Consider the following 14,829-nt stretch of genomic DNA (forward strand, 5'->3'; position numbering starts at 1 on the left):
TAATTCCCGCTAAGCTGTCTGTCATCCCCCTGCTTTGTCCTTAAAAACTAGGCTGTGACACTGAAAGTGAGTTTAAGGAGGAAGTCGTTGAAACTGAAAATTGCCTGAGAATGCTTTTTTTGTAGTGATAATCCATGTATAATGTGACTAGATTACAAATTGCAGTCATAATTGGTTGAGTGTTATCTGTGTATACTTTGTATGAATATTGTACTATGTTCAAAAAATTCTTTACACAGGAGAGTTTTGACATGAGATAGGCCTCTGTCTCCAAATCTCCAAAAACGTACAATACAGTTATACCTACCCATGAACTTAATATGACCAAAGACTGTAACTACGAAATTTGAAGTGACTTGAAATTCAGTTCAGTGGACATGGGAGTTAAAGAACATCCTAAAAGTTACGTTTTAAAATACAGCCCTTATTACTGTCACCACTCTATTATATACGTATGTCTACAAAGGAAAATAATATTTTCATAGTCCTGAGAGATACACCAGCATATGGCTGTTCTGCACTTTTTTCTGTGCAGTTAAAAATGAAATATATATTCCATCCATCCAATATCGAAACCGTTTATCCTTTGGGGGTGACGGGGGGCTGGAGCCAATCCCAGCTGACATCGGGCAAGAGGCGGACACACTTGTACAGGTTACATGTCCGTCACAGGGCCGACATGCAGAGACAAACAACCATCCGCGCTCACGTTCACCCCCACGAGACACCAATTAACCCAGGCTGCATGTCTTTGGAAAAGGGGAGGAAGCCTGCGTGCCAAGAGGAAAAACGGGGAGACCATGCAAACTCCACACAAAAGGCCAAGTTGGCTGTCACGCTCGAACCAAGAACCAGTGCTAACCACCGTATCACCGTGGCCACCAATGAAATTCATTTAAGATGTACAAATTCCAGCAGGAGGTGTTGCTCAATATAGACCCTTTGTGGTTATCTGTCATCTTAACCTCTCCTGATCCGTTCGCCAGTACTCTCTTTTCTCATCTGGTCCACTGATGGAGTGCCACCGGAGAAGGGATTTCTTAAGCCTGCAGAGAGGTTGTAATAGGCCTGCGACACCGGTGATGATGACAGAGAGAAATCTGCTCACAAGATCTAATTCCAGAGCCTCTGACTAGAATGCTGTAGGCAAAAACTTGTTTTTTTTGTGCACATGGTATTGAAGTGCACCAGCGCCACCTATTGACAAGAACTGTATGTGCACAATTTTGAGCAAACAAAAACATCATGACAATAAACATCCACTGTGAATACGTGTACACAAACGTATACATCTAAACTATAGATTAGTTTCAAATAACTCATCTATTACTAAGTGAGAAAATTCCTCCTCGACACTGGAAACAGTTGTTCAACAGAGAGGGTTTGCCAAAATGATCAGCTGCAGCATCTCAGTCAGATGTGTCTGAAAGCTAGAGTGAATATTAATACATATTTTGTTAAATATAGCATTTATTAGAGTGATCATGCATCATAGTAACATGGATTTTCTTTTAACCCCTCGCTCTCTCTGAACGTTTCACTCATCTTCCACGTGTCTTGGTGGTTTAACATTTAAAGATATGATAATAGTCCTGATATACTGTCATATCTAATCTGACGAGCAATGTAATTGGACTCTATCAAACTCCAGACAGGCTGTGATTACCACTTTCATCCAGCAGATGGAGCCCTCTCTTTAACTATAACCTGTAAAGTTTGGGACCACGCAACTGAGCTTCTTAGATCAGTGACAAATGAGCTGACAGCCGTCAAGGTCAGGTTCACGCTCAACTTCTATAGTCTAAAAGAAGAATCCTTTGCTGGTGAATATACTGAATTCATGGATCACAAACATAAGTATTTAATGATTCCTCACAATTGCGTGTCACAAGCACACATTAACACACCAGCAGTGGGCGGGACAGCATTACTTAAGTGCTCTGATAGAAACTGAACCATCACATCTATGAGAAAATATTTAATAGTACTAATACCATTGTTTCATACATTTCAAACTCTTTTGGGCACGTCACGGATGTGGCAGTACATTTGAGAAAAATGCAACACGAGAGAAACCGGTCACCCTGAGAACCTGTAACCTCAATGTGGACGACTTGGCTTTCAACATAAAATTCAAAAAATAAGATAAACAGCATCTTAAGATAAACATTGAAAAACACAATCATTTATTTGACCAGGTGACAAACAGATGTAGACTGAGACACTGCAGACAAAGTTCCATCGATCACACAACGTGTCTGTCTGTCTGTCTGTGTGTCTGTGGGGGGGGGGGGGGGGGGGGGGGGGGGGGTTGTATTTCCAAAGCAGGAAATATCAAGTCCAGTCGTGATTTCAAAGGTGTGGTAGGAACACGCAGGTGGATCACGAGGTCTCTTCTCCACAGCAGCAGACCGGAACACTTCCAGGACTCATCCAAATCTGTCAGGTAGAAAACAATGAACACAATGATTAGAGATGAGACAGCTCATAATGGAAATGATGAGTGAAATCATGAATGGGAAAAGGACTATGTGAGAGCTGTCTTATGTAATAACAGGCCTGGCATGGTTCATATCTTTCCTGACTAAGATCTAATATCTCTACTAATGCTGCCACAGGCCTCAGTTCCTCTCAGTCCCACCAGCAGGAGCTCGACGCATCTGCTCCGAACCTTTTCAAGCCAAGTCCAGCTTCTTCTGCGTCTCGGACAGTTTCGCCTGCAGTCGCTTCTTCCTCCAGTCCAGGAACTTTCTCCTCATCCTGTTGCCCTGCCAGCCCGCCAGGAAGCCGGCGGCGAAGGACAGCGCGACGGCCACCTGCAGCGTCCTCTCCGACACGTCTGCCATGTTCACCTCCGGCCGACAGACGCGCACGATTTGCGTGAGCCGCGTGAAAAGCGTTGCCCCCTACTCAAACAGGAAGTGAGTCGTGTGTACTCACGCGATACTGCGGCAACGAGAATCTCGCGGTTTTCAAAATAAAAGTCCGGATACTATGGAAACCCTCGAGCTCTGTCTGTCTCATTTGTACTACTACTGCTACTACTACTACTACTACTACTACTAATAGCAATGATTATGATAAGCAGATGATGATTATGATAAGCAGATGATACAAAATCCAATGAAGCCAGAGTTCATTTGAAAGTTTATTTTATTCCCGCGAAAAGAGAACTTTATTTTTTAAAAATCATCAGATTCAAAATGTATTTAATATGAGTCACAGGCGTGATAAAAAAAAAAAACTTGAGGAAAACATATTAAAATATATCGGTTGTTTGTGAAAAAAGTCTTGTGCAATACCCCCTTCTTGCAAATCACCAAATTCTGATTATCAGGTGACATTTTTTCCGAACATAAAAAGTTAAATATATCACCCATAGCTCACTCATGAAATACAGAAACAATTCATACATAGACGTACATGCTGTACAGTGTCTGTTCATGGAACACAGACTTCAACAAATGTAAGCGAAACATAGAAAACAAATAATGAGTACTGTACAGAAAGTATTTTTTTAAAAAGCATTGTTTAACCACAGATTGTACAAATCAGTCATATACTCCAAGGGATGGATCATTCACGTGTTTCCAAGTTGTTGTTCGTACAATTCTTAATGATAAAAACGCTGTGTTTGTTGGTTTCAAATATTATTCTTATTATGATTAATGCTGTTAATTATTAATGCTTGACTGCTTTACTTGTTTGTCACTTTTTATAGTTTGGAGATAAAATACTGCTTCATCTGACAGAACAAATGCACAACTTAGAGAAATTGATAGTCTGAACGACTGGAGTGGTAATATTGCATGAGAGGAGTATAAACTGTAGCTGTGTCTGGAGTCACAGAGTTAGTGATTCAGTGTCGTGGCTGTAGTGGCAGTAATGTTCCGTCGAGCACCAAGTTGTATGGGTTTGCTACAAGTTGCTATCGCTCACACCACTTCGCAGCCTTCTGACGAGTTGGCAAGGTTGCAACTCAATATTGTGATTTGAAAACCTGCACATGTAACATGATATGCAATTCACGAGAACGTGGTGTAAAAATTCCCCCAAGTGTCTGTGTTTCCTTTCCTTGCTGTCATGTTAATAAACAGAGTGTGATCCTCAGCAGCACGTCTGACCTCATGGCTTGACTGTTTATTCACTCAGCACTGAGCTGTGGTCTGTCCCAACAACTTTGTTTCATATTTCCTTGGGGAGGTGATGCATGCGCGCTTTTTCTTCTTTTGTCTCTTAATATCAAGATAAAATAGAGAATTGATCTAAGGATCTCTGGCTTAACCGACTGAAGCCCAAGACAGGGGCCAAATCTGAGGTTGTTCCGGCAGTCGCCATTCACTGTGAACTCTTAAAAGACGTGATTTGAGAGCTTCACCGAAAAAAAGACCTCTGCTTCACCTGATTACACATCTATTAGGTTTGATAGCTGTGGCCCATAACGACACAGTAAATGTGCAGGTTCGTTTTTTGATTTCTGAAAACAGTAGCTCGCACTAACTTAGAACAAAACAGGTTATCAGCAGCGAGAGGCCTTTAAGTTTACGTATGCTACTGAGGTAAAGGACCACACAAGTGAGGAAAGATCCCTGTCTCTGTGGGTCGTCAGAGGTGTTGATACAGTGTCCATGGTTAAGATATGCACAGGGTCACATTTCAGTATACAGTAGCTGCCGTCCGTGTGGAGCCGAACTATTTACAATGTAAAGCCATTCATATATTCAGTAAACAAAGATCAACATGAATTGACAGCTTCCGCTGCAAATAGTCCTAATATGTACAATATGAGCGTGTCCAATTTGTCAACAAAATGTGGTGCAGATGCAGTTAAAAAGCCGCCATCGGAGTCCAAAGGCGCTCGTGAGCGATTGCTGATGTTTGAGAAAGTTTGAGAGAATCGGTACTAGTTCAGTTTCGGTGAACGCTGCTCGGGGGGTTTTGGCTCCCTTGCAGAAAATCACATCCGATTCTGTTTAAGCCTGTCAATGTGGTAACAGAGTTTGAGCGCAGGGCCCAGCTTCAGTCCAAGGTACTTCATCATCATCTCACTCTTCAGGAGGAGCAGGGCGTCTCCATCTATCTCCTAAAAACACATCACAGGGCCACCTTACTGTTTAGATCTACAATATAGCACACATTTCAACAGTTTGCAAGCTTAACTTCACGTGCAACAGTAACCGTAAAATCTTCCAAACATCACATGCTGAGATTTGCAGCTCTGTTCCAATACAAGATACTGGACTCACATGCTTCCTGAAGGCATCAGCGTGAGGTCCCAGGGCTTGGGGGTCAGCATCTTTGATAAACCAAACCACCTCCTCCACACCCCAGCTGGATGGGTCCTTACCAGCAGGACGCTTGCACTCTCCAGAGTCCGGCATTGGGCTGTAACCTATGTACCACAGGGTAAAATAACATTTTCTTCATGGTCAATGAGGAAGTTAAAAATGTAGCAATCTCTCTTTTGGGGGGCGTTTGCCACACAGCCTCACCATTTCTGTTTGCGTCCTGGAAGCTTCCTGGACTCGACGCTTGTCTGCACACACCCATCGGAGTAGAGCAACTGCTGCCACGGTAACCATAAGGGTTCTTTGTTGGATACTGTGACGTCATGACGTTAAAAGCGGAGTCACTGGGATCTACAGCGTAGCGCTTGGAGTCCACCGGTGGGTCACACAGGAAGTCATCAGCCATCGGCGTCTCTGCTGAGGGACGAACAACAGGAAGTGGCATATTGGGGTTTTTTTTTAAAGAAAGGTGACAGGTCAGGCTGTCAGCAGGTCAGAGGTTACACACATATATTACATGGACTGGCACATGGTCAGAGGATGTATCTTAATGACCCTGGAGAGTGGTCCTCTAGCCTCTGTAAGCTAAATCTGTCAACAACCAATGATAAAACCTGGTGCGCGGTTTCCACATCCGCCTTGAGGATGAAGTGTAATTACTTTGGTAATCGCCTTTTCAGCTATCGCCATTTTAGTTTGTCCTATGCGTTATTACATACTTAAACACCTGCAAAGCTAATGACATTCCCAATAGCCCCAGCTGAATGAGCTACTGTGAGCATTGTGTTTGCATTTAGCTCGAAACACTGCTGCCGTGTCTAAGTGCAGCCACAGAGACTAAGAAATGGCGATAAGGTGTAAACCCGACATATTTTGTTTTTCATTTAATACTGATCTTGCGGCTCGGTACGGCAGAAGTCCATGAGAAACGTTTGAAGCTGACTATCTGTTAAAGATTTTACCTTTCTTTCAGACCAATTACGTCTGCAGACCACATTTTCATGTCCTTTAAATACTGAGTAATAATAGCTAAGAACAATAGCTAAATATTAAAGCTCTCTCAGCCTGTTACTCATTTTCCGAATGGACGTGAAACAGCTATAAGGATGTCAGTAATTACTGTGAATCTCCTTTCTTTGTTCCAGACGTGTTTTATAAGCTTGCCAAAGCCGAGCAGTTATGGGTTTACCCGATAACTGGTTTACAAGATGAAAATACTCCTGAAATCACCTCAACATGATGCTACACAAAGGTCAAATGTCTACTGAAAAAATGGTTATGTGATAAGATCTCCATGATGAAATCCTACAGTAATGCTTGTTATCTGCACGTAACGCAGCTTTCTATATATATTGACATCATTTCTAATAAACTTAAATAAGCCGTGAATAAAATATCATGTAAATGAGGACAAAATAATAATGAATAAAATACATTCATGTAAAAAAAAAATGATATGATATTGCAACGTGATCAGGAACAGAAAGGGAAAAGGAAAAACACTATCCCGAATAATATCTTTAAAATACAAAGACTGTTTTCTGAAATGCTTCTCCAGTTTTACATATCTGTCTGGGTGCCACCACAGGGAGTAAACTGGTTTTGATGTGTGTGCGCACGCTTTGCCTCTGTACAGTCTGTCTACAGTGTGACATCAAACACTTTTCATGATTTGCAAGAACAAAGAGCAAACTGCTGGTCCTTGACACATGAGATTCCTATTCCCACCTCAAATACACTCAAGGCAAAATTTAAATATTTGCTTTTTCCAGAGCAGGACAGGCCTTGGGGGGAATGGAATGTTTTTTTAATTTCTTTTCTGTGTGAAAGATTTTTAAAAATCCACCAGAGGCCAAGCATAAGAGGAAAGCTGCGCGGCAAGACAGAGGAGCATATGAAATATGATATGTTTGGGTTGTGTTTGAAGGCATGTATTCCTCAGTTGAAAGCGTGTAAACACACACACTAAAAAAACCCTGACACTAGTGTTGCTTTTGATTCTACATGCAGCCGTGCATAAGAGTCAGTGTTTTACATCTTAAAGCATTTCTCCTCACAGAGAACAAGGGACTGATGTATTTAGAGAACAAAGAAGGAAGACGACACACGGACTGTGCTGAATGAAAGTCAGCCGCGATGAAAGAGATAAGATACAAAAACAAGAGAGAGGAAGGGAGCGCACATTTCATACCATACATAGGCTGTGAGTGTGAAATACAGATAAAAATATGAAGAGCACCCCCCTCATACTGAGGAGCCCCAGGTCTCCACATCGGTCTGTATAGACCATTATTCAACATTTTACTAGATAGACAAGGTCATATAAAGGTCAGACTGTGTGTGTGTGTGGGTGTGTGGGTGTGGGTGTGTGTGCATGTGTGCATGTGTGCATGTGTGCATGTGTGCGTGTATGCATGTATGTGTGTGTGTGTGTGTGTGTGTGTGTGTGTGTGTGTGTGTGTGGGTGTGTGTGTGTGTGTGTGGGTGCGTAGTGTTACCTGTTAGGACCTGTGGTGTGGCAGAGTGGGGGACGATAGCGGCGTCCTGTGGGATGGAGCCCATCTCAGGTTCTGGTGTGCTGTTGGGAGATGAGTTGGCCAGCGGGGACATCACCATCCTGGGCTTCAGCTACAGACACACACACACACACATGTTCACATACACAGGTCAGCTGTGATTCTGATTACACATCAGAAAACAAAAATCGTTGGGTTGATTAGGCTTGGCTTGGTGGATGTGCTAGAACATTATATGTTAGCAAATGTAGATGAGGCTATCCTTTCATCCACAGCAGGAAAGATCAGAGTTTAAGGCAAAATTGAAGGGTCTCAAATAGTTGCTGGAACTGGTCGTAGTGAAAACTACTAACAGCACTTACGCATCAAATATCTAATAACAGCACCATACCAATAATACTGGAGATATAAACCAGACTCAATTGCAATATCACATAGCTGTTGGGTCGCTGTTGACCTACACTCAACACTATGCCTGAATGCATCCTGTGTAGATACAGGCAGCAGACTGAAAATCAAACAAACCATGCCGGACTGACCTTAAAGCCAGGTTTCCTGCCTCTCTTCTTTGGGACCTTGAGGGGCAACAGAGGCTCCGCGTAGTGACTCTGGAACTCCAGCTTGCGGATGGGAGGGCGTCCTCTCTTTCTGCCAGGTACCTTACCCTGGGGCCCCACTATGAACTGCGGGCCGGCAGCGGGAGTCTGCATTTCGGAGCCGACAGACAGGGCACTCATCAGACCTGACAGAGACAGAGAGATCATCAAATTGAAAGTAACAGGAAGTGGCAGCTTTAAACTGCGCGCACCACTGCCTCAGCCCCAAACCGGAGCGGAAGCTTAGATGTACATGCGAGGCTAACCTCCCCCCATTCCTCCACATACACACAACCATACCACATGCACACACACACACACACACACACACACACACACACATGCATACACCCACAGAGAATCTATAGGAAATAGAAACAAAGCAGCATAAAGCTTTGTACTCCACCACACCCCTCCCCCTCTCTAGCTGCAAAGATTGCAATAAATATCATTACTGCACAGGGTGAGACAGACAAAGGCCACACACACACACACACACACACACACACACACACAACGATCACTCACCATCGCCAGTGTTAGAAGCAAGCATGTGAGTTGCCAGCTGAGCAGCATCACAGAAGTTCAACGGGGGATGTTGAACTACGTCATATACCCATTATTCTTTTCAATCCTGTTTGCTGACTAACATACACGTCTGGCTTGGCTTCATTGCAAGACACACCGGCAACTAATGTAGAATAAAACAATTCCATTTCCCCTGAGGACAAATACTCGGCCATTGCAAATAGAAGAGAAACAGGAACAGAGACCGACAGAGCAGGCCATCCCTCCCGTCCTCTTTCTCTTCCTCTTCCTCGGAGCAAATCACACAGATAAAAAAGGGGCCACGATGAGCACACATGTATCATGCTGAGCGTCGCGTTGCCTACCATGCACACGGCCGTCTGGTAATCACTGTCTGTGTGATGCTTCACTCCGGCAGCAGGTTTTGAGGATATTCCCCTTGATGGATCTCCCGTCGTCTGCCTCCACTGTTCTCTGCTGCTACACACTTTCTAGACACCGGCAACTCTGCATACCTCTCTCTCTCTCTCTCTCACACACTCTTCTCTTCTCCTCTCTCTCTCTCTCTCTCTGTCTGTTCCTCAATCTCCGACCACCTTCCTCTCAAACAACCCCCTCCTCCCCTCCCCCCCTCCCCTAACCCCCTTTCCTCTGTGTCCCCTTTCAGTTGTCATAGCAACACGCTTCTAACATCCCGTGGAAGCCAGCAGACGTGCTGAGCTCAAAGCATCGTCTACGTGCATGTGTGTGTGTGTGTGTGTGTGTGTGTGTGTGTGTGTGTGTTTTTGTCACAGGCTTCCTTTGGGGACTAAAAACCAGTCAATTGAGGACAGCTCCTCCAACTGTGGACAAAAGCTGGGAAAATGTTGATTTTGGTGTCAGTGGTTAAGGTCAGGGTGGGAGTCAGACGTGGTTTGCATTAGGGTAAATCTCAGGAAATGAATGTAAGTCTTCTATGTTAAATCCCCAAATGTGACCTGTGTGTGTGTGTGTGTGTGTGTGTGTGCGCGCGCGCTTGTGTGTGACTGTAATGTAATTACAGTTGCCGCAGCTCAGGATTTTTCTCGTCTTGTCTTTTTAAAAGAAGAGAAGAAAAAAGAGCCCAGAGCGGGTGACGGGATTCAAGCTGTGCAGTGTTTTGTGCTACAAGCCTTGGGGGTTACAAACTGTAATCTGTACAGAAACAATTTCTGAAGCATTTTCAGCATGAGAGGGATGTTCTCTTACAGTAATAAGACCTGTTTGAAAAAAACAACAACATTGTAACAAAATCTGAATACACTGGATGTTTAAAATACCAAAATTTGTTTTGAGCCTTCATTTAATCTACAGACTTCCTCTTGTATTTGCGTCAGCTCATGTATGTGGCTTTTGCTTTATGTCTCATGAAAAAACACACACGAAAATGGATTTTTTTAAAAAGACCAAGGTTGTATGTGGTTTTCCCGTTTGAGGTGCAGTGATTAAATGAAAAATCAGCCTCCGCTTGTGCTCATTTGCTCTTGTAGGCTACAAGTGTAGCGCACAACTCAGGCTTTACCCCCTCGCCGCCACATATGTATCGATTAGTTACGCTCAGGTTGCTATGCCGATTCCCATTTGAAGCCGCGTTTGTGGGTTTTAACACTCAATCAAAATCAGGTTAACCTTTCAGAGGGGGGATCAAAGGCCCGTGTGCCCCTCGCTCGCACCCACCAGCCGCTGCCAGCGTGTAAACAGATTTGTAAGGAGTCGACTGTGAAGCGGTCGCCTTCCCAAGACGTTTTAACACTGAATGTGACAGGCCAGACAAATTGTATTGTTTCATTGATAGAAGCCTATAAATTACAATAAAGAAGTGACAATAAAAACCTGGGTCAGGACAACAAGGCTATGATGCTCCGTGTTGGCACACATTCACACACTTAATCTGCCCTGGCTGTGATGGTAGGAGGTAAGTGTGTGTGTGTGTGTGTGTGTGTGTGTGTGTGTGTGTGTGTGTCTGTGTGCACCAAACCCATAAATCATAAAAGTAATTACACAGTGAGATTAGTCCTGATGTCCCTCCTCAATCAGTCCCGTCCCATTACGGTGCATCACATTACAGACTCAGACAGACAGAGAGAGAGCAGATAATCATCTTTTACTTAAAAAGAATTGGATATGGGGGAGGGGGCGCCATTAACACTGACTGACAATATGTGGCAACCCCCCCCCCTCCCATTTTTTGCAGACGAGGGAAATGCTTCGCACCACTGCACCGCATCCAAACACAACACATTTTGGGATGCAGCCTCATTTGTTCATGGCTAGTTAAGCAATGAAGCGATCAGTGAACCCCTACTCAATTTTATTTTTTCAACTAAGGGATATCATCTGAAAAATTGTGAAAGGAAGGCATTGACAGCTATTGGAGCCCGGCGCATGGCCACAGTAACGCAGCAATGATTAGCATTGATTAGAATAACTTAATCACTGGCTTCAGGGGATGAATTCTGTATCTGTTTTCACTTATGCAGAGGGGAAGTTATGCTAATGACTCTCTAAACTGCACACCTACACACACACAAATAAATAGTGTAAACACTGTCTCACACACAGACACAAACTCAGGTGCATGCATAAAACAACTGCATTTAAACTAGCAAATGTAAAATGTGCGTCTGTGTGTGTGTGTGTGTGTGTGTTCTCTAATCAATGTAACAACGTCACAACCCCCCTGAATTTATTTACAGCTCAGGCACGGCGTTGCCATGGTAACAGACAGCGAAATCGGATTCTGCACCAAAGTCATGTGATAAGGTGGGAATAAATAAACACGAAAACAGCAACGTGTGTATTAAATGGGCACACACACACACACACACACACACACACACTGCCCCTCCTTATCTCCACTGACACCGTTGATAACAAAACACACTCAAGGGAGAAAGAACAGGAAGGCGAAGAGTGTTGCTCTTCATCAGCTTCATGTCAGGGGGGAAAAAATGGAAAAATATGATGAATCCCATTCAAGAATACTTAAATGCCCTTGTCTACAGACACATAGACTCACACATCTTCAAGTTAAAAAATATTTATCCATCTAAAAACACATTTGAAATTAGGCCTCTTATACTGTATGTATATATCTATATATTTCCTTTTAATTATGTGTATATATATATTTCCTTATAATGATACAGGGGTGGTACATTTACTCAAGTTTTTTAATTTAATTTTAAGGTAAATGTATTTTGCTGAAGTATTTGTATTGTAGCTACTTTACAGATTTCGTATTATCCATGCACGCGTAAAAATAAAACTACCCTTTAATTTAGTACATTTTAACAAACTGGCTATTATAATTCAATTAAATATAGAATTGATTATAGTAATGATAATAACATGTAATATTAAAACAATGATAGATGTCATTCTGCCCCCATAATTAATGAATGCAGAATGATATAATAGAGATAGAGGCCCTACCATAAAACGAGTACTGTAGCCATTGATACTTTAGGAAAAAAAAGTGGTATCACAGAAAGAACGGTGAATATCTCTTCCAGCTCAACGCAGTCTGATCAAATCGTTGTCAAACTAAAGTGCAGCGTCACCAGAAGAGAAGACTTACTCTGTGCGTAGGTGTCAGGGGCCTGGCGGCTCCTCTGTCTCCGCCCAGCTGCCTCCGACTCCGCCCCGTGTCAACCAGGTGCCAGCAGTCCCGCCCCCGGCCGTCGCGGCGATCCAGACGCAGACGCAGGCGTACGCCCCTGCTGAGGACGCCAGGTAACCAGGAAACAGTTGGTGAAGGAGGGACCAGATCCAGGTGGGAGTCAGGGTTGAAATCACGCCCTCCTCGCTGTCTCATGCCCGTGCAGCCCGCCAGTACAGAGCGAGATACATCACACTGGGGGGAAAAACCCACAACCATATATACTGTACATCAAATCATATACATATCTGTAATGTCAAAGCATGTTGCACATGGTCCAGAGGTCTACTGTCAAATGTAAACACACATGTTCTTCTGTTTTAACAAAGTACTTATTCCATTTCTTAACATAAATCACATCTTTTGAAAATTAATTTCAGACCTTTCACTAGTCAAATGAAGGTTGAAACGGAAAGATGAATGGTAAAGATGGAAAGACAGAAGAGACAGTGAGAGTGGAAGGAGCATTTAATGACAAAAAGAAACGGGTGAGGGGGGGGGGGGGGTAATTACACCGCTGTGTGCATGATCAGGGGTCAAAGAAATAAACAGAAGGCTAATGGGAGAATATGGCCTCACTAATGATAAAAGTATTGGGGACAACGTGTCTATTGTGCTGTAGAGTGAATGCAAATTGGCCTCGAGGGCGCCGGATTCACTGATTAACTTTAACTAACTATACGCTTTCAGTCTCCCCTGAATTGGACGGAAACAAAGGCGGGCGAAGATGAGAGGGGAGGAAGCTGCGAATCTTGTTCGAGCTGATGGAAATGTTCACGTTATTATAGTTCTCTGTTAGTCCTGCAGTAACTACTGCTGAGAGTTTCATTTGCCACCCTAAGGATTAGGCTGAATGATGCAATGCTGTCGCTCATGGTGCCCACTTGAAGGTTAAACTTTGGATTTCACCATCGGACATTTTTAAAAAAAAGTCTAAAGCAGTCTACCTCAACACATACACGGTGTGAATTCAAAAAAACAGCCTTTATGGTTAATACAAACACTTGTGCGTTATCGTCTATCTGAATCTAAATGGACCATAATTTACTAAATGAACATGACTTGAAACTAGAGACTGAGAGATTGTTGGCCCTCTGCTGGTCATTGCAGAGAATACAGGTTCCAGGCACTTCCGCATTGGTTTTCACTTTCCGGATCCAGATTCCACGTCCCTTTTTATATACAGTCTATGTTTAAAACATCACCACTGTGTTTCCTAAATAAACAATGTAATTAAGTCTTCCTCAACAGTGAGGAGAGGTTGGTGAATGGGGTGGTTTCTAGAGGGAAAGTCAGGGGGTCACCAACAGAATCAGGGTTCATCGTCACCATTCTTATCATGATTGCACAAATCTTCATGAATACATTACATTCATTTTTTTATGAGTATAATACCATCAAAGTGATAGACCAAAAAACCTACTGACCAATGGACGAACCAATTTAACAACCGTACAACCACGGCTGAAAAACACTCAAATAGCACAAAAAACTGCTCATGCTTTAATCAATAACCCCAAGCTGACCCCGAAGGGCGGAGGAAAGAATGAGGAGACTGAGGCATTGAAGACGAGTTGGGCAAACAAAGAAAAATGAAAGATGAGAGAAAGTAAGAGACGCGGAGAAGAGAGAGTTCACTGGTGGCAAGAAAGAAAAGACAAGGAGTTGGTGAGAGGACAATTCGATTATTTTTTATGTTTGAATGAGATGCAGACTTAATACGTTTGAATGTTTCATGGGCCATCTTGCAGAAGGTGAACAAAAGGCAGAAAAAGAATTACTCCAGTGCTTTTTGTTTAATAGCATGAATACATATGGATGCAAAAAAAAAATCAAAGGAGTGATATAAGAAAAAGCGAGGGAAAATAAATACTTTCAGGGATGATCTGAAAATCTGCTCTCAACCCTCAATATTTCCAAAAAATCACAAACATCAAACATTACAACACACACACACACACACACACACAATCCATGATGAGAGAGAGAGAGAGAGAGAGAGAGAGAATGTGTGTGTGTGTGTGTGTGTGTGTGTGTGTGTGTGTGTGTGTGTGTGTGTTTGTGTTTGAGCTGAACCCAGATACAATGATGACACTCGGTGTAACACTTGATATATTTCCCTCTAATAATACTCCAGACTTCCCTTTTCTTTGAAATGTCTTCAACTCTTATAACTTTGATATTCTACCTGCTGTTTTCCTCTTCATATGTCCTATACACAT

General features: G+C 43.0%; 2 protein-coding genes and 1 long non-coding RNA gene across 8 annotated transcripts; all 3 read right to left on the reverse strand.

Moving 5' to 3' along the window:
- Positions 1-1,963: 1,963 nt before the first annotated feature.
- LOC124849596 lies at positions 1,964-9,938 on the reverse strand. Its single transcript, XR_007030108.1, has 2 exons — positions 9,906-9,938; positions 1,964-2,278 (listed from the first exon to the last, which is right to left on the reverse strand). It is a non-coding gene; the product is annotated as an uncharacterized LOC124849596 (long non-coding RNA).
- LOC118290402 (mitoregulin) lies at positions 2,286-2,940 on the reverse strand. Of its 2 annotated transcripts, none has more exons than XM_047328755.1 (2): positions 2,672-2,940; positions 2,286-2,407 (listed from the first exon to the last, which is right to left on the reverse strand). In XM_047328755.1, exon 1 carries the CDS (start codon positions 2,844-2,846, stop codon positions 2,676-2,678), a length of 171 nt encoding a protein of 56 aa, XP_047184711.1. In that variant the 5' UTR covers positions 2,847-2,940; the 3' UTR covers positions 2,286-2,407; positions 2,672-2,675. The 2 variants fall into 2 exon arrangements, with proteins under 2 accessions (XP_047184711.1, XP_035473929.1); XM_035618036.2 differs by having other exon boundaries at positions 2,286-2,439.
- On the reverse strand, positions 3,193-9,490 carry scml4 (Scm polycomb group protein like 4). Of its 5 annotated transcripts, none has more exons than XM_035618035.2 (6): positions 9,294-9,490; positions 8,344-8,508; positions 7,787-7,916; positions 5,493-5,705; positions 5,247-5,392; positions 3,193-5,083 (listed from the first exon to the last, which is right to left on the reverse strand). In XM_035618035.2, the coding sequence occupies exons 1-6, from the start codon at positions 9,294-9,296 to the stop codon at positions 4,958-4,960; spliced, it is 783 nt and encodes a 260-aa protein (XP_035473928.1). In that variant the 5' UTR covers positions 9,297-9,490; the 3' UTR covers positions 3,193-4,957. The 5 variants fall into 5 exon arrangements, with proteins under 5 accessions (XP_035473928.1, XP_035473927.1, XP_035473925.1 ...); XM_035618034.2 differs by having other exon boundaries at positions 8,344-8,546; positions 9,294-9,488; XM_035618032.2 differs by lacking the exon at positions 9,294-9,490 and adding an exon at positions 8,929-9,186 and having other exon boundaries at positions 5,493-5,702; positions 8,344-8,546.
- Positions 9,939-14,829: the final 4,891 nt, after the last annotated feature.

Source organism: Scophthalmus maximus, chromosome 18, assembly GCF_022379125.1.
Source record: "Scophthalmus maximus strain ysfricsl-2021 chromosome 18, ASM2237912v1, whole genome shotgun sequence".
Taxonomy (NCBI): Eukaryota; Metazoa; Chordata; class Actinopteri; order Pleuronectiformes; family Scophthalmidae; genus Scophthalmus; species Scophthalmus maximus.

Excerpts from the sequence above, each read along its gene's own strand:
- LOC118290402 (XM_047328755.1), bottom strand. The coding sequence starts at position 2,846 with ATGGCAGACGTGTCGGAGAGGACGCTGCAGGTGGCCGTCGCGCTGTCC.
- scml4 (XM_035618031.2), bottom strand. The coding sequence starts at position 8,953 with ATGCTTGCTTCTAACACTGGCGATG. Across the intron at positions 8,547-8,928 it reads TGCTTCTAACACTGGCGATG|GTCTGATGAGTGCCCTGTCT; the intron begins GTGAGTGATCGT and ends TGTCTCTGTCAG. Across the intron at positions 5,706-7,786 it reads CACACCACAGGTCCTAACAG|CAGAGACGCCGATGGCTGAT; the intron begins GTAACACTACGC and ends TTCGTCCCTCAG.